At 39.9% G+C, this 17645-nt stretch overlaps 3 protein-coding genes across 5 annotated transcripts in view; 2 read left to right on the top strand and 1 right to left on the bottom strand.

Annotated features, from left to right (window-relative positions):
- LOC309714561 (uncharacterized protein) overlaps positions 1–17645 on the top strand; it is a gene marked incomplete at its 3' end in the record, with an annotated part of 172592 nt that overhangs the window by 28565 nt on the left and 126382 nt on the right. The window lies entirely within an intron of this gene.
- Positions 1–17645, top strand: part of LOC309714302 (uncharacterized protein) — a 159453-nt gene that overhangs the window by 15485 nt on the left and 126323 nt on the right. The window lies entirely within an intron of this gene.
- gdap1 (ganglioside induced differentiation associated protein 1) lies at positions 10939–17269 on the bottom strand. Of its 3 annotated transcripts, XM_082545640.1 has the most exons (7): positions 16891–17266; positions 16596–16809; positions 15856–16048; positions 15193–15366; positions 14778–14872; positions 12407–12521; positions 10939–12249 (listed from the first exon to the last, which is right to left on the bottom strand). In XM_082545640.1, the coding sequence occupies exons 2-7, from the start codon at positions 16752–16754 to the stop codon at positions 11897–11899; spliced, it is 1089 nt and encodes a 362-aa protein (XP_082401766.1). In that variant the 5' UTR covers positions 16755–16809; positions 16891–17266; the 3' UTR covers positions 10939–11896. The 3 variants fall into 3 exon arrangements, with proteins under 3 accessions (XP_082401766.1, XP_082401767.1, XP_082401765.1); XM_082545641.1 differs by lacking the exon at positions 16596–16809 and having other exon boundaries at positions 16891–17269; XM_082545639.1 differs by having other exon boundaries at positions 16596–17266.

The raw sequence follows: 17645 nt of genomic DNA, 5'->3' as shown, positions 1-17645 counted from the left end.
CCTGAAGCATTGATAAAAGGCAGGACAAATCTATGCTTTCATGGTACTTAAGAAAAATTGGCAGCAAAAATCAAGATTTATCAGATCAGTCAATGTTCTTTCAATCTTTTATTGTCCACTTTGATGACTCCGTGTCTGAGCTTCAGTTTCCTGTTCTTACTCATCAGGAGTGGGACATCCATGTAGTCTTCTGCCATTGTAGCCCACAATATGTCAGATCTTGAAGCAGTTACCTTTCCGCACCATTCTGATGCTCAGTTTGAGCTTCAGCAGGTTGTCTTGCTCATGTCTATGTGTCTAAATGCACTGAGAGCAGCTCAACAGGTAGAGCTAACAATGCAGCTAGTGAGTGTGTAAGTTTTAAAGGTCTATAATCAGTATGACAAGGCTCCTTTCAAATAAGTCCTTGGAAGCATTTGTAATGAACCAATAGATTATCACCATCCAGCTTCACTATGTCTAGTTTTAACACAGCTTTTAACTGAAGTCAGTTAAGAGTACATTTAAATGTAATACTTCCAACTTTAAAGATAATACACTATTACCTAAGTGTAACATTTGACTTGCAAAGAATGGAAAAGGCTGTTTGTTAGGAGTTATTATGATAAACTTTGAGGAGAGAGGGCATGAGTGGGCATGAGTGGTCAGGAGTGATGATCAATCCATGTCATCCAGGACGTATAATAATTCATACTCAACACAACAAACAGCAGGGAATCACTCAGATGGCATCATCTTCAGAGAGGTTGCACTCAAAGGAACGAAACTAAGCATTTACAGTTTGTTGGTGTGAGTAGACCTCCATATCAGTGCAAATGTTTGTTAGTACAGAACTGCCATCCCGAAATGGAGTCTTCACACCAACCCTCCAAAAGCATGAAGCCCACGATGCAGTTCCACTTCGCATCTTGAATGCCATGGTAATAAAACAAGAAAACACAAGAAAACGTGACTAATTCATTTTACTCGTGTTGCTCTGAACACCATTTTTTTTAAAGATAATTTGTTGCCTGAACTAAACAGCTGAATTCAGCATCAGATTGGCATGACTGGAACTTATATCTCAAAATGACTATATTGTATCAGTGTGTGGCACATTTTCCAGTTGTGGCCCTCACCTCACCGGCTCAACAGTTTTGAGTATCGGAAACATCCGTGTGGCAGATAAGAGTGTAAAAATACAAAGTATAACTGTAAAAGGTAGATATCCCTGTGCCATGCAATTTCAAACACAACCCCAATTCCAAACTTCAGCGCTGGATAAAGTGTAAATAAAAATGTAAATAAATACATTTTTAAAAAGTAGAGTCATTTGTAGACAGTTTTTAAAAAATATATTCAATTTACAATGAAACATAGAAAACATAGCAAATGCTCGATTTCAGAAATAAACCATCTTAAAAAAAAAAAAAACTCCCAAAAAGTTGGGACAGGATCATGTTTACTGACTTCTGGACAAGCAATGTTCTGTCATTCAAGTATAGCAAAATTACAGGTTTAAAGCTGTTGTAATAGATGCAAAGTGCAGTTTGGCATTGTCTTACTGAAAAATGCAAGGCCTTAACTAAAAAAAAATATGTCTGGATGTTGCTCTAAAACTTGTGTGTACCTTTCAGGATTGATGGTATCAATACCACAGGTACTAACACACCTCCGTACCATCAGAGAAGCAGGCGTTTGAACTGAGTACAAGGTGGATAGTCTGTCTTCTCTTTAGTCTCTTTAGTCAAGCCATCTGACATATATATACATGCATATATATATATATATATATGTAAGCGTGTATGTGGAAATGTGTGTGTACGTATGTATGCATATATACATATATGTATGTATGTGCGTGTCTGTATGTATGGTTGTATCTGTATGTATGCAGGTGTATGTATAACTTGTACATATCTTTCTTGTGTAAATGTAAATTTGTCTGTGTTATTGTGTAAATACTTACGCTATTGTGTACACACATGGGGAGATGCTGAACTGCCTTTCAGTGTTTTTGTAACAATGACAATAAAGAGCTATTCTATTCTATTCTATTCTAAATACTAGCCTAAACCAATAACAACCGGATTTAGAAGAGGTTGACGCCAAACTACCTGCCAAAAATGTAGGCCTTGATGAAATGAGACTAATAAGAATAATTCAAAAGCATTTTGCATTTTGAAGTCATTAAAGTGTAAAAAGAGTTTTTCAGTTATTAGAAATGAAAACATGACCATGTTAACTTGACCTTTCAAAGATGCACGCTTTGTGCAGTGACTGCAGTGGCTGATCGTACATGTCAGGCTATGGGTCAGATTCTGTGGTTAAAACTGAAGTCATCATAATGCAATCCAGACCAAACCACCATGTACTTTGTCCTTCTTCCAGAGGCTATAACTAACAATTACTATTGCTAACTACAGCTGGGCAGTGCTGTGAGTTCTTGCTAACGCTTGTGTTTTGTGGCAGATAAAGAAACATGTCTCATTTATTTCTTGCCCATAAACCAAAGGAGGTGCAGGAGCTTCAAAATATAATAATAATAATGGATTGCATTTATATAGCGCTTTTCAGGGCCCTCAAAGCACTTTACAATTCCACTATTCATTCACACACTGGTGGAGGCAGCTACAGTTTTAGCCACAGCTGCCCTGGGGCAGACTGACAGAAGCGAGGCTGCTATATCGCGCCATCGGCCCCTCTGGCCATCACCAGTAGGCAGTAGGTGAAGTGTCTTGCCCAAGGACACAACGACCAAGACTGTCCGAGCTGGGGCTCGAACCGGCAACCTTCTGGTTACAAGACAAACTGCCAACTCTTTGAGCCACGATATAAGTCCTTCATTCCCCAAAGTGTAGCTTGACAATTGGGAACTCGGAGCAATGGGGGGAAAAAATGGCTCTCCACTTGGCTAGTGTTAGTGGGTTCAGGCTAGTCAGAGAAAACAGACCTCTCCAATCCTCCATGAATACAGCCGTGTCAATAAAACCCTCTGCCATTTAATTCTTCTCTTTGTATCGCACTGCTGAGATACACAGCCAAATAAGAAAATTTTAAAGCTCATTTTGTTTTCAGTTTTGCTTTTTTTTTTAAACAACAGAATTGAAATGGGCTTCAAATAAACAGACATGGGAGGTTTGTGTATGGGTCTCTTTGTTTCTGGTTGAAGGATTATTGCCATGCAGTTTTCCTCATCCCTACCCAACAGATGCATTCACTTTAAAATCCCAGTGGTGTAGTTACAGTACTGTTTCATAAGAGATGGAAAGAAGAGCATTAACCTTTGGCATCACAGAAACCCCCTGATAGACTGACTGTCCTTTAGCTATTTCTCCTCTTTTTCATATTCAAAATGCGGAGGGTTTTGTGATTAGAAAGAAGAAGCTGTCATTTTATTATGGCTTTTTAAAAATGTTTCATTTGTTTCGCTTGGACAACATTTGGTCACACAGAAACACATTGTTTATTCATTTGTTCTTTCAGTAACAGTATCTTGTGTTAGATGGGCTCCACAAGACAAAGTATTCATCGTAAGACAGCAATAAAAAGAAAAGCCAGTTTCCTGTGAAGCAGTTATGAATATGGTTTGTGTTGCAGCCCTTTCTCTTCATTTCCTTTGAAATGTTTTGTTTCCTCCTCAAAAATGCTCTACCGTATAGACTACCTCCTGTGTGCCACTTGCAATCTACACCTCGAGGGCATTTATAAAGCCATATATTTTTATAGGAGTTGTCACATTGGGATAACTCTGCGGCTGCGAGCCAAGGCCACCGAAAATAATCAGTGTTAATGACACACAGTAAAACACGAGCTCGCTCGGTTCCTTTCGAATGCTGTGCGGCTTGGTGGATTGTTCATGCTGAAACAAGTGTTTCTCATTATGTCGAGTATTGTGCTTGGCAAAGAGGCAGCAAAAATCCTGCCAATGCATAATCTGCTTTTCCAGTGCCTGCTTAGAATACCATATATAGTTTCACCTGTTATCCTGCTCACTTCTCAGAGATAATCCACAGAGTCAGCATGTTTTCATGTCTTTGTTAAGTTTTTAGGGGTATGTTATGGCTGACATCCTGTGAAACTAAGTGTGTCACGCATGTGTTTAATTTTGATGCCGGTTACAACGTGTTCTTTTTGTTGTTTCAGTTTCATAGCATAATCCTCTGAGCTTCTTGGTTTGTCCCCTGTGACCTCAAGAGTCCGATGGTAGTACAATGTGTACCTCCTAATTGGCCTTTTGTACATCCATCCATCCATCCATCCATTCTCTTCCGCTTATCCTTTTCAGGGTCGCGGGGGGCGCTGGAGCCTATCCCAGCTGTCATAGGGCGAGAGGCAGGGTACACCCTGGACAGGTCGCCAGTCTGTCGCAGGGCTAACACATAGGGACAGACAACCATTCGCACTCACATTCACTCGCACATTCACACCTAGTGGCAATTTGGATTATCCAATTAACCTATCCCCACAAGTTGCATGTCTTTGGACAGTGGGAGGAAGCCGGAGTACCCGGAGAGAACCCACGCAAACACGGGGAGAACATGCAAACTCCACACAGAAAGACCCCGGCCTGATGGTGGAATTGAACTCAGGACCTTCTTGCTGTGCGGCAACAGTGCTAACCACCGTGCCACCATGCTGCCTTTTGTACAAAAAAACAAAAAAGAAATGCATAGTTGATATGGTGGAAAAGAGAAGAACCTTATTAAGATTATGAAGTATTCTTTTAAAGAACAAAAGCAGATGTTTTGTGGCAGCAGCAGCAATTTGCATTCACTGTCAGCAGTGAATCACCTTGAGCTTGAAGCTTGCTCAAGTCTCAGCGCACTCCCGGTAAGGCTCCTTTCCTGGCAGCCATCTTGAAAATAGCATGTTGGTTTGTAACAGAGATGTGGAATTTGGGACACAAATGGAACGTCTGTGTGAAGATAAGTGGACATTTAAAGAACTATACCACCAGTTCAAAGGTTGCAAGATCAAATATAACCCCAAATCCCAAAGGCTTCTGTCCCAGTGAGAATCAGATGCCCACAAAAAACATCCCACCCGCCCCCTTCATCCCCCTCAAAGAGGATTTGTTTTCAAATCTTCACTTTGTCAAAGGAAATTCCCCTCAGGAGAAGAGTTTTTGCAACAACAGTCAGATTGCATTATTGTGCTCAGTCATTGCCTTTACAAGTTCAGAGAGGACAAGCTGCCATCAGAGCGCTCCAGCTCAGCTGATTTCACTTGGATTTTTCTCGTTGCCTTTCGTGTAGCATTCACAGCTATCAATATGAGGAAAGGCTAATCGAGATCGCATTGATAGGGCAATATATAACTTCATTACAATCTCATTGGCATAACAGAAGGAGACAATTACAATCACATTATAAATTAATGACTAATAATGGCATTCTAAACAGAAAGGAGAAATCAGACAAAGACCAATGGGCAACAGATTAGTGTTTGTGTGTGCTTGCTTTATAGACTGCAACATAAAAGGATGTTTGTGTGTGTTGTTGGTGTGTGAAAGGCAAAGCCGAAGCAGAAGCGTGTTTTTTTTAATGGTCTGCTAGTAGGAAGTCATCAGGTCCTCCTTCAACTGATCTATGATTGCAAAATAAAAACTTTCCTGGTGGGTGAAATAATTTTGTTCTATTAAATTAAGCAACTGAATATAACATGGGCTTTTTGGTGTTTTTTAAATTACGGTACCTGTTACAATGATGATAAAGCAGACAATGTTTTAGGGCGGGCCTACAGTGTCACTCGGTTTTTCAGTTGAAGCTACTCATCCCGCATCATGTCCAATTTCAAACCAGCAAGGTGGCATTGAACGCTCACCTTGAGGATAGTAAATGTGCTTTTACTAACCAAAGTGGTCATGCCCATCTTTTATTTACAGTGTATGGCTGAGTGCACAGAAAACTGTTAATGTGGTCATGCTAAGTTGTTGTGCTCATAGACTGGAAGGTTTTGAATATGCCAAGCAATGCTCTCTTTTACTGTTTATATAATCATATAATTTCATATCATATGACATCATTACCTGGTGGATCCATAGTGTAGTCGTTTACACACATTTGTGCAACAAATAAGAGATGCCCAGTTTCAGATGAAAAGGGCATCTGGTGTAAAAAGTCTTCTAATCTGAACATTGTGAACAAGGGAGCGGGCAAGTGTAGGTTTATTGTATGATATCATTGCAACTGCATGCATCTGACATCTTTACAGTCAGTGTTACGACCACTAACAGTTCAATAAAATTTCACAGCAAGTGAAACCATTAATATTTCTGATATTTCTTCTGTGTGCTGACAGTCAGTAAAAATATCTGGAATGATCCTTTCCACTTTAATTTATGTTTCTGCATTACTGTTTTATGTTTGTCACCAGTCCGATGCATGGCTAAGAGCGAACCCAAATTAACACTTATGGTCAGTTTAGTATCACCAGTTTGTACTGCGTGTCTTTGAACTGTGGGAGGAAGCCAGAGTGCTCGGAGAGAACCCAAGCAAACACGGGGGGAACTAGTGCAGAGTGCAGAAAAATGGTCTCGTGTGAGATGTTGCTAGTTCACTGGCTTGCTTAAGTCACAGCTGTAAAACCAAACTGAGAACCTCAGAGTTGAGAGATGTGTGTAAACCTCACATCTTCTTTCAGAGTTGAGGACTCATGTCTGGCTGTAGCATGCATCCAAACCACAGGCTGCCAGGTAATGCAAGGTTATACGTTTTATTTACAGAAGACGAACACACACGTGTGGGAGTTGTGGGTTATTTAAGGGCACCTTTGAGGGAACTGAAGGGATAAATAATACACTATGCGCCACCTGTCACAGAACCCATAGGCATAGAGTAGTTCTTATTCAGCAGTTCATGCTCATTACTTTACTGTCTTTCACTGATTCTGATATCTAAGGACAATTTAAAGTCTTTTCTTTGTTGTGGTGTTATATAGCATTTTAAATCCCTTCGGGTAAGGTCACACCCTATCACCAAGGGGGGATCATGGGAGTGGAAGTGTTCTCTGTGTGAAAGATGGACTCCTCATGGACTCCTTGTGTTGCTCCTCATAGAGTTTTTTCACAGGCACAGACTGCAGGTGTAGCGACCTCTGTTGCAGTATACTGTGTCCATTTGACTCATGGATGTTTTACCACTTCAAACCAACTAACTCCAACACCGCCACACTGCACTGAAAATGCTGCTGAGAAATAATTTCCCACATCACCTTAGATCTCCACTGAAAGCAGTAGTTTTTCCTGGAAATGGCAACCTCATGATACACAGAAAATTCATTTGCACAATAAAAACCTGATGGTGTGTTTGACCTGGCCACATCTGGCCAATTGAACCGAGATTTATAATGCGGCAGGTCGGCTCCAAAAGGCGTCGGGTACCATCTCCCCTGCACAGCAGTGTTTATGTAGGCCAAGTTTAAATATTTGAGGAGCACATGTGGGGATGAATAGTGGCACAGGGTTTCATCATAAAGCTGTGAAGGGCGAGCCAGCGGGGGGTCATTTTAACGGTAGTGTCAACATCATGAGGTCCCACCTCTGTCGACTCAGCAAACAGTATATCGCAGATGCTCTAAAAGAGGCGGTGCCGGCTGCTTTCTGGAAAAGGTTGGTGGTTTTTTAGAACGTTATTGATAGCGCCAGCAAACCCTGGACATCTCTCCCCATTGGTTCTAAACTGTGTGTCCAAAGTAACCATCAGAGAATGAAATAGAAGACAGGAGGACTAACGTGTGATGCAACAATAGTGATAGAATTGCGGTTGCACAAAGAGCGAAACAGCTGCTGTTCTATTGACTGAGGTAGTCTTTCTTGGCCTTGTCTACAGTATTATTATGTAATCTCACTGTATATACAAGGAACAAATGGAGGTCATCATCTTCTCCAACATCTTCGACATTTGTCTGGACTAATCAGAGAGCAAGACACGTTTTGTTGCTCTGGTTTTGCAGATGTGACGGAGGGTTTGATGATTAGATGATTCCACTTTTCTGATTACTTCACTAGTTTCTGGAAAACAGTTACAAAGAAGTTTATATCACCACTTTTTCTTTGCTGTCATGACATTTCCTTCTGCATCCCACATTTCCCCAAATCTAATGTTACCCCAGCTCACAGTCTCTTGCTGTAAAAAGTCATGATCCCACTCTCTCAGTTGGCAGTGAAGGAGTCACGGGGAAGTCAGCTCAGCTGCGAGCTACTGCTGCGTGGGTTGCTGTTTACCCAGTCTGCCTGTCTGCGGACATCCAGCACAGCTCTCACTTCAACACCCCAACTGTCCACCTGTCTCCTGTTTCTGCACAGACACTTGCAATCCTGCAAGCAAATCCCTACTCTAGCAAGAATAATTATCACTCTTATCTCTTTTTAAAATTTTTTTACTGCTTTCGATTTTGACAACCCTAATTTCAGGTCATTCTGCAGCTTTCACATTGCTCTGTGGTCTGTTTTCCAAGTCGTTTTAGCCCTGAGGTCAGCAATGTTCTTGACCCCTCCCTTGTCTTGCATCACCAAGCCTCTGGTTTCCATCCATCACTTTCAGCCACCCAGATGCACTGTACCGCAAGCCTCTATTGCGCTCATTTCTGCTCGTCTTTATGTCTGCTGGGGGTTTCCATGCAACTTTCCGTTTCCAAAACAGACACCTGCTCTACTCCCTCCCAACACACAGACGTTCCCTACTGAGAAAAGCAACAGAAAAGAGAGCGAGAAGAACTATGTTGAGAGAAAAGTGATTTCATGGAAGAAAGGGGGATGAAGAGCTAGTGGGAGCTGGTGATGCAGTTAATTTTGTTTATTTGAAAGGCAGCAAAGAGGCTCCATACAGCTCTGCTTTAGTGGTCTGATTTGATGCCAGTCACCATCTTTAAAGTATGCCAAAGAGGTTTAAAGAGACACTAAACAGAGATTCAAATAATCTACGGGTCTACGTATTACAGCACAAAGGAACCACCAGGTCAAAGCAGCCTCCACTCCAGCGCCACATCATCAAGGACATCAGCCACAGCATGGTGCCTTATTTTTTCTATCCGTAATAGTCTTCTGCCAGGTAGATGCATGAAACCTTACATGGATTCTGCTCACCTCACAACCCCTGTCAGTCCCTGACCTTACACAGCCTCCAATCATTAGATGGTACCATTAAAGGCATCAGTGCACTTGAAAAGGAGGTGTTTATTTGAAATGAAAGGGTTGTGTCTGACCACTTTTCAGCCTTATGTTTGGTTCGTCGGGTATTCAGAGGTAGGGAAGTATGCAAAATCTGACCTTCTCTCTAAATAATGTTTCATTCTTCACACAGTTTGCATTTTGGTGGGCATGTGGTGCAAAGTAATGGAAGCTGTTACCTTCAAGGCCCGACTAGCTTAAAGTGTGTGTGTGTGTGTCAGCTTGTGAAAAGAATCTTATCCTTGAGTGTGATTCAGTTCACCTACAGTTAAAGCCTTTTAATACTCTTAGAAACCCCCCTGTGCTCAGACAAGACTTCTCTCGCATTTATTAAGCAGGTAAATGCAATGCAGTTCAAGAAGGAAACTATTTTATCTAAAGTTTTGACAGAAAACAACCACATACTATTAAAAGCCAGGGAAGAGCACATTTACAATAAAATACTGGAAACAGTTCATTTAAATGCATCTGCTAATTTGTCAAATCCAGTGCCTATAAACACATGACCCTGTGTTTGGAGCAATCCAAATATTTTGGTGCACATGTCTGGGTGCTGAGGGTTGAGCGATACACTCGTACACTCACTGCTCATAATATATCATAATGAGTCTGCAACAAAGAAAACAGTCACCATTGTTGAAAAGTGCAGAGCTGATTCTTGTGAACCACCTGCTGGATTTTAAACAAAGGAATACCGAGATGTCAGGACCAATCGTTTGAACAACCTGTGATCACAACCAGCACCAGAAAGGGGTTTATTTGGTCAGTGGGCTGAATCACATTTGGCTTCAAATATTGCCCTTGTATATAGAAGTCCTTAAGAAAAAAAAATCAATGTATCTGAACGCATTCCACCACATATGTACAAAGTAGCAGTGTTATGTGTATTTTGGAACAAACAGAAGTTTACTGAGCATGCTCCACTTCCTGATGACTTTTCTGTGTAGTATCATGAAGTTGGCTTCTTGGGTCTGCAAGGCTGCATTTGGACCCTTCCCATAAGACTCACTGGCATGAGTAGGTTTTTGACAAAACACTGCCCTCTAGTGGTAAATATGCATGCTTATAGGGCCAGAGTACTGCAGTTTTGTTGCAGAATCAGGGTTAATGATACCATCTTCTATTTAATAAATAATATGTATAATCTGTCATGCTTTTGTTTGGAAAGCAGTCTTTTTACTCTTCCTTTGTTAGTGTTTCCTGTAATCAAATGAAAATTTAAATTTTAATACGGCACAAAAATCTTGTAGGTCACTCACTTTGCTAAATTATAGCAGAATGTATGCATTCAGAGCTCCCAAGAGAACCCATCTGCACTCTGAAACAAAAATGATGATGTCATTATGGTTGCCATTCAAAAGAGCAGCATTTTCCAGACTTGTACACTAGTCCTCACTTAAGTCTTTTGACATCTTTGCTCACATGTGGCTTTAACACGTGTGAGGAATGTCTTTGACAGCTACACTACCCAGCTCCGTGCAACAAAGGCCAGACTTTGTTGAAAGGTCTAGCATGTGTCTGTTTTATGTGGGGGCTGAGCTCACGTGAGGAGTTTAAATCAAAGGGGAGCATATGTTAAATGTCAGCGTTGGCCTGGAGGTTGCGACTGGGCAAACAGATTACTGTAGATGTTGACTTGCATCCAGGTTCTGGGAAATGCGAGTGGTTTCTAGCTGTTTTCTCTTTGAATAAACCTGTAGGATATACGATAGCTTATTAAGCGATGGTGTGCCGTGAATTTTTAATGGCACTCCTAATTATATTTGAATGACAGGGAACACTAGAGGTTGTTTGGGAGCAGTTTAATTTTAGACAGATGTTGAAAAGGATGGTCTGCATATTGACTGTAACAGTACTCATTCGACCATCGTTACGCGGTGAATCTATCAAACACGGAAGCATCATTTATACAGAAAAACATATGCAGATGTGAAGGCTGGGGATACAGTGAAAATGTAGGTCAGCTTCCTATGTAGATTTGAAAAAGTTGCTCACAGAGATTTTAATTTATTTTATTTTCCTAACATGCAAATATTGCCATTAATTAAACAGCAAATGAAAAGCACACGTTAAGCAAAACTGATCCTTAATTTAAAAAAATACACACAATGATGCCTTTATTCAGCGCTTGTGCACATCTTAGTTCATTAATATATATCAAGTATGCCTTTTGTGCAGGATTTATAAATATGTTGCTTTCAGATAGTAATTGCTTTCATCACTTTAGCTACAGTATGAAAGTCTACTCGTATTTCCTAATATTTGCGTCACTGCTGTGTTATGATTGGATGGTCCAGATTCTTCCGAAGAGGGATGGCGCATTCATGTGCAGCCACATGTGCTGTAAAAACAATCTGCCTATTAAAATGGCCTTTTTGATGCAAGACCCAATCATATTTCCATTATTATCTGTTTCAGACCAACTACTTTAGCATTTGTATATGTTGGCATACTTTTCATACTGCCTACCAAATCGTTGCTGGTGAATATGCACAGTGCTATCCAGATGCATACTCATCAGATGTGGCACCTTTGATTAATGGCAAAACATGCGAAAGCACTGGCTGGACTTTCTAATCAATCCTTTGGTGCGTGATGCAGCAGTGTGTTTTGTGCAACCAGCATCCCAAAAAAACAATTTCGGGCAACATATGTTTATTAATTGCTCGTATGCTGGGTGTTATAGCGTTAGACACTTTGAGTTTGTTTAAACCCCTCTTTGGTCTCAAACCAATTCAGTTTCCCTCAGCTGAAGGCAGTCAGCCTCTTCTTCATGTAAAGAAAAGCGAGGTATGTGGCTCCTCCTAGAACGCCTATCAACAAAGTGGTACCAACAATAGCCGGTGCATTCTTCCTGGCCACGCGAAAGGCCACAGGAAGGACAGCAGAGATCAGGATGTTGTTGACGTGGCCCAGTACTCTCCTGAAGGCTGGGCGCTCCACCACACGTTCATAGTATGTTTCCACGTTCACGCGGTTACCGTTGCCCCAGTAGCGACGAGAGAGGCCGAGAAACTTCAGCCGGTGTAAGGTGACTGCCAGGGAGACGTCAGCCAAGCTGAAGAAGTCACCGCACAACCAGGGCTGGCTGCCTTCTTCTGCAAGTGGAAGAGGAAGGAGAAGATAAGAATATACAAGAAGATAAGAAATACAAGAAGATAAGAAAAGCATCCTACATGTTATTTAAAAAGCTACAGCTCTCAAATTTTGACTGATTAATACAGTATCTGCTATGTGACAAACAGCTGTGGCTACCTGGTGTTTCTTCCACCCTTCTCTGTAGCTCTGTCTCAACCTGATCCATCACACTTTCCAGTTCATCAAGAAGCTTCTTCAGGTACTTCATGTTGTCATGGTCAAATAACTTGGACTACAGAAAATATAAACACATAGCGTATATTTACTTCAAGTGGACGTACAGAAAGTGACTAAAATGATCAGATAGGCCGCTACAACACAGAATGATTGTAATGTCTTCATTTTGGTACAACTCCAAGTCCAAAACAGCTGGGATGCTGTAAACGTTAAATAAAAACAGAATAAATTAGAACTGTAACTATCGTTGACTAAATATTTTATTCATAACAGAATATATAAAACATAGTAAATATTTAAACTGAGACATTTTACTATTTTATGAAAAATATTAACTAATTTAAAATTTGACGCCAGCAACGGATCTCAAAAAAGTTGTGACAGGGGCAAGAAAAGACTAACTAATCAGGTTAACTGGCAGAGGGTCAATAACATGACTGGCTATAAAAGTAATGTGTCATTATTATCATCATTTACAGTGAATAACATCATCAAAATATTCAGAGAATCAGGAAAAAAGCTTTAAATCAATTTTATGATGCCTGCGATCTTCAGGTCCTCCGGCAGCACTGCATTAAGAACTGGGGGATTCTGTCATGGAAAGAGAAATCACTGTGTTCATTGTGACATTCCCAAATGCATATTAAAGCTCTATTATGAAAAGAAGAAGCCATATGTGAACATAATCCAGAAATACCGCCATCTTCTTTGAGGCAAAGTGGAAAACTGTTATTTGGTCAGATGAATGAAAATGTGAAGTTCTTTTTGGCAAACACAGACACCGTGTCCTTCAGACTAAAGAGGTGAGAGACCTCCTGGATTGTGATCAGCGCTCGGTTCAAAAGTTTGCATCTATGATGGCATGGGGGTGCATAATGGCAGCTTTGCATGTGGAAAAGCACCAACATTGCTGAAAGACATATATAGCTTTAAAGCAACATATGATCCCATCCAGATAATATTTTTTCAGGGATGGCCTTGCAAACTTCAGCAAGACAACATTAAACCAAATACTGTGTCTATTACAAAAGCATGGCTTTGTAGTAGAAGAGTCTGGGTGCTGAATTGGCCTGCCTGCAGTCCAGATCTTTCCGTGATTAGATATATTTGATGTATAGTGAAATGAAAAATGTGATGAAGAAGATCTAGGATTGCTGAGAAGCTATAATCCTCTGTAGGACAAAAATGGGACAACATTCCTCGCCTAAAGGTCCAGCAGCTGTGCATATCAATTCCCAGACATTTACATACTGTTATTAAAAAGAGTGGATGACACACACAGTTTTCTGTTTACGTGTTGCTGCGATCAAATTCAAAATTGGCCAGTATTCTTCTTTTTCATTTTTAACAATTGCTATGTTTTTTGTGTTCTGATGAAAATATGGGTTTATAAAATTTGCAAAACATTTCATTCTGTTTTTACTTATATTTTACACAGTGTCACTGCATTTTTTGAAATGTTAATTTTTTTGGTCTATCTAGTTTTTTGGTTTATCTGTTTTGTTTTGGGTTTATTTGTTTTTTTGTTCTAACTGAAACTTATGCTACTGCGGAAGTTAGCTACATCTGCCTAGTGATTAAATAAACATGATTAGCAAGGAGGTTGGTTCCTCAAAAATGAAAGGCCTCTGCTGCAGATAATACTGCATGTGTGGGGAAAAAAGTAAGTTTTTACATTTTACATTTACATTTCACATATTTACATTAGGAGTCTACTAACAGCAGTATTGCTAAAGCTAGCTAGCTAGCTACCACTTCTTTAGCTTATTAGTTAGCTTCTGTTTACTTTATGGTTGACTACATTTGATGTGCACTATTTTGTTTGTCTGAATTCTTTAACTTATATTTCAGAATCCGAATACTTTATTAACCCCTAAGAAAATTATGTGGTTACAGTTGCTCCAAAACAATAAGAACCGTGACAGGCTAAACTAAATTAAATAACACAATATATTACCAAATTACAAAATATAAGAAATGGCTCTAATATATATGAATAGCTCAATTATAAATATCCAGATTTATTTGATATGTGTTTTATAAAGTTTTATTAAAAATTGCAAAATGGAACAAAAATAAAGTTGTACACTTCTTGCAATGCAAGACCAGATGGCATAATGACACTCACTAAATTACAGAGGATTAGTAGGTGTCTGAAATCTCACTACTCAGTGTACTTCTGAGTGACTCTTACATAATTTGTAGTAAATTACTTAACAAAAATATGCTGTGGACAGTGTGTCTCTATAGCCAAGGCTCATTTGGACACTTGATAAAGACATTTGGCTCTCTGGTAATTAGAGTAACTTACTTTCAGGCGCTTTTGTTTTGCTATATAAGCGTCTTTGAGCTCTGGGTTCTGCTCTGCCAGTTTCATCAGCTCTGACTGTGTGCTTCCGATCTGTGCTGTCACCACAAAAAATAGTAATAAGAAAAATATTAGACATGATGAGGCACAAAATTAATCCCACTATTACAGAGTTTTACAGTGAAATAAGAAATGCCAGTATCAACATGTGCGAATGAGAGGTTTTAATCTAAATCATAAAAAAGGTTACATTGCACATCAATGTAAAGTTATAAAATATATATTTTTAGCTTTTATCTGATTTTAAGTACAATGATTCAGAAGGCAGAAATTGATTTAGGATAACTAAGGGTATAGTGTACAGTCTCTTTGATATTCAGTTGAAAATTGTACAGCTATGAGGCTCAGATCGTCTTACTTCGTACACATGTGGCAGCATATGCTGGTATATGGGAGTCCACAGTGATTTCAGGGTGGAGTAGGCAGCCATGGGTGTAGGCATCCATGGGTAGTGAGTCCAGCAGCTCTCTGTAGTGCTGCACTCTTAGGTAGTAGGTACTGCCCTCTTCTGGGACCAGCCTCGGAGTGCCCTCTGGAGACAAACAAGTCATGGAAAAGGATCAAATTTTGGAATTTAATATTTTTGTTTCTTATGGGGGGTTTTTATGGGTTTATACACTACTGACTTAGGTTAGGGAGAAGACATGATGACAGCAAAGCCTTTATGTTCACTTTCTTCCCTGAGGATTTAAAAACATTTGGGTATCTCCTTAAATGACTTCATGCTTACCAGATGTCCTTTCCTTCTAAGGTGATTTGATGCAGACCCTTAGCTATTATGGATCAGTGCACACCAAGGGAAAATAAAAATTTAGAAAAAAAACAATGAAATTATTGAAAAATCAACAAATGTGTGATACAAGGAAATGCATAAAAGCAGACAGAAAATACAATGAAATGAACCCTTTTAAGGTTCTAAGAAGCTGAAGCTTGATATAATATTTTAGTTTTGGTGTCATAAATGAGAGCTTTGGGCTGCAGCTCCTCTAGGGACCAGCAGCTACATATGCATCAATCTCACCATCATTGAAGTTCTGCTCCAGGTAGTCCATGATCTGCGTTGGGTCACAGATGATATTGTCGTTGTGAACTAAGACTGGAACCTCACCACCCGGATTCAGACGCATGAACCACGGCTCATTGTGCTCGCTGAGAGGAAGGCTCACGTCGTACTCTTCACAGTGCAAACTTTTCTCTGCTATGGCGAGACGCACCTGGAAAACAACAACTTATTGTGACTGGGACTGTGGAGGAAGCTTGTTTTTATTTCCCTGCCAATAAAATCTTGCTCTCTTTTCTCCTCCCACAATCATTGGCTTCTCTTTTATCCAGTCAGCACCTGCCTTTAATTAAAAATTACAGATGCATTTTTACAGCAAAAGTGCATGAATAGTTAGGTGGGTGGATTGAGAGGAAGCTGAACCTCCTTATGATTCTGTTAAGAAGTAATGGAAATGAGAAGTGAAAATAAGCTTGTCTGAAAACCTGCTGTATTTCTGAGAAACACCCTGAAGGACGGAAAACTCATGTCTATACACTGAAATGTGCTGCTGAGCTGCTGTTACACGTGACAGAGCTGAAAGGCAGTCAAGCTACTAACTGTTTTGATTATTTAAAAAAAAACAAAGAGGAACGGGTTTATACAAAGCCTAAACCATCTACAGCAGCAGGGCTGTTTTTGCAGTCCTACAGTGTCATAATTAACCCCGTTATGGGGAGCTGTCCACTAAACAGTGGTGCTGAAAGACTAATGACGCTCACCTTCTGAGAGTTGAACGACTGCGTCCAGTGATACAGCGTCAGTTTGGATTCGCGCTGTTTTGCGACTGTGCCGCACTCCTGATGAACATCTTGCTCTAAGTCCGGGTTTATAAGAGCTGCTTTCTCATCTTGAGATTCAGAGCTGTTTTCGGACGCCATTTTATCCGTTACTGTTGTAGGAGGGGGCGTCGCGGTCGACAAAGTACTCCCCCCTCTGGCTCGGAGTGTAACGCGAAATTATTGTTTTATGTATTTATTTTAAATTAAAAGATAAAAGTAATTATTTTTTAATTACATTCTCGCATTCAGGTGTTGGTATTCATGTGAAACCTGCGCTTTTCCTTCTTTTTGTATACCTGCGCTCTCTTGCACCCTTACCCCCCTCCCTGCTAGTTCACGTTCTTGCTCCTTGTTGTTGAGACTAGCATAGTTGAAATATTTTACTAAGGGTTTCTTTTAATTAATAGAAAAAAACTACATCTATGGTGCCAAATTTAAAATCCCAAGTATAATAATTAACAAAGTCAGACAACAAATAACACCCTTTAAAGTGCACAGTTCAATCCTTTACTACGTCACAGGCCACCCTTCCTCATCCGAGGCAGTGCAATGAATACGCTGGTACAGCAGAGGTCGCTGTTATCTAACACTGTGGCTGCTACTGGTGCACTCGAGTCTGAATATTATCAGCCTGATACAAAAACTGATGTGTGTTTTTTGTTTTGTTTTTAAGTCAGTGCTATAATATAAAGCGATACTGGTTCTTACTCATTAAACGCAGGTAAATTAAACTGGTTTCTTTCATGTTCTACATAATACATTGAACCATTTTTATTAGAATTGATTTTTTAATACTTATGAAATCAGGAGTTGTTGCCTGAAATGCATGCCCAGCGTATGATTGATCTTTTTTTAAATAATATAATAAGTATAATAATATTAATATTTAATTTAGAAAATCAAAGTATATGGCTACTTAATCCAGGATGCGTATCGAATACAAGAGAAAAGTGATGGGTGTGTTAAAGAATGACTGTCTAAAACAGCATC

The sequence above is a fragment of the Aulonocara stuartgranti genome (genome assembly GCF_965226115.1).
Source record: "Aulonocara stuartgranti genome assembly, chromosome: 9".
In the NCBI taxonomy this organism is placed as follows: Eukaryota; Metazoa; Chordata; class Actinopteri; order Cichliformes; family Cichlidae; genus Aulonocara; species Aulonocara stuartgranti.
Note: the sequence above shows the minus strand (reverse complement) of the source record. Positions and strands in the feature narration are given on the sequence as shown.

What these genes read in the sequence shown, in the direction of transcription:
- gdap1 (XM_082545639.1), bottom strand. Translation starts at nt 16,754, where the DNA reads ATGGCGTCCGAAAACAGCTCTGAATCTCAAGATGAGAAAGCAGCTCTT. An exon ending in TGCTGCCACATGTGTACGAA is followed by an intron (nt 14,873 to 15,192) that starts GTAAGACGATCT and finishes TTGTGGTGACAG; the next exon opens with CACAGATCGGAAGCACACAG. An exon ending in CAAAACAAAAGCGCCTGAAA is followed by an intron (nt 12,522 to 14,777) that starts GTAAGTTACTCT and finishes TATTTTCTGTAG; the next exon opens with TCCAAGTTATTTGACCATGA.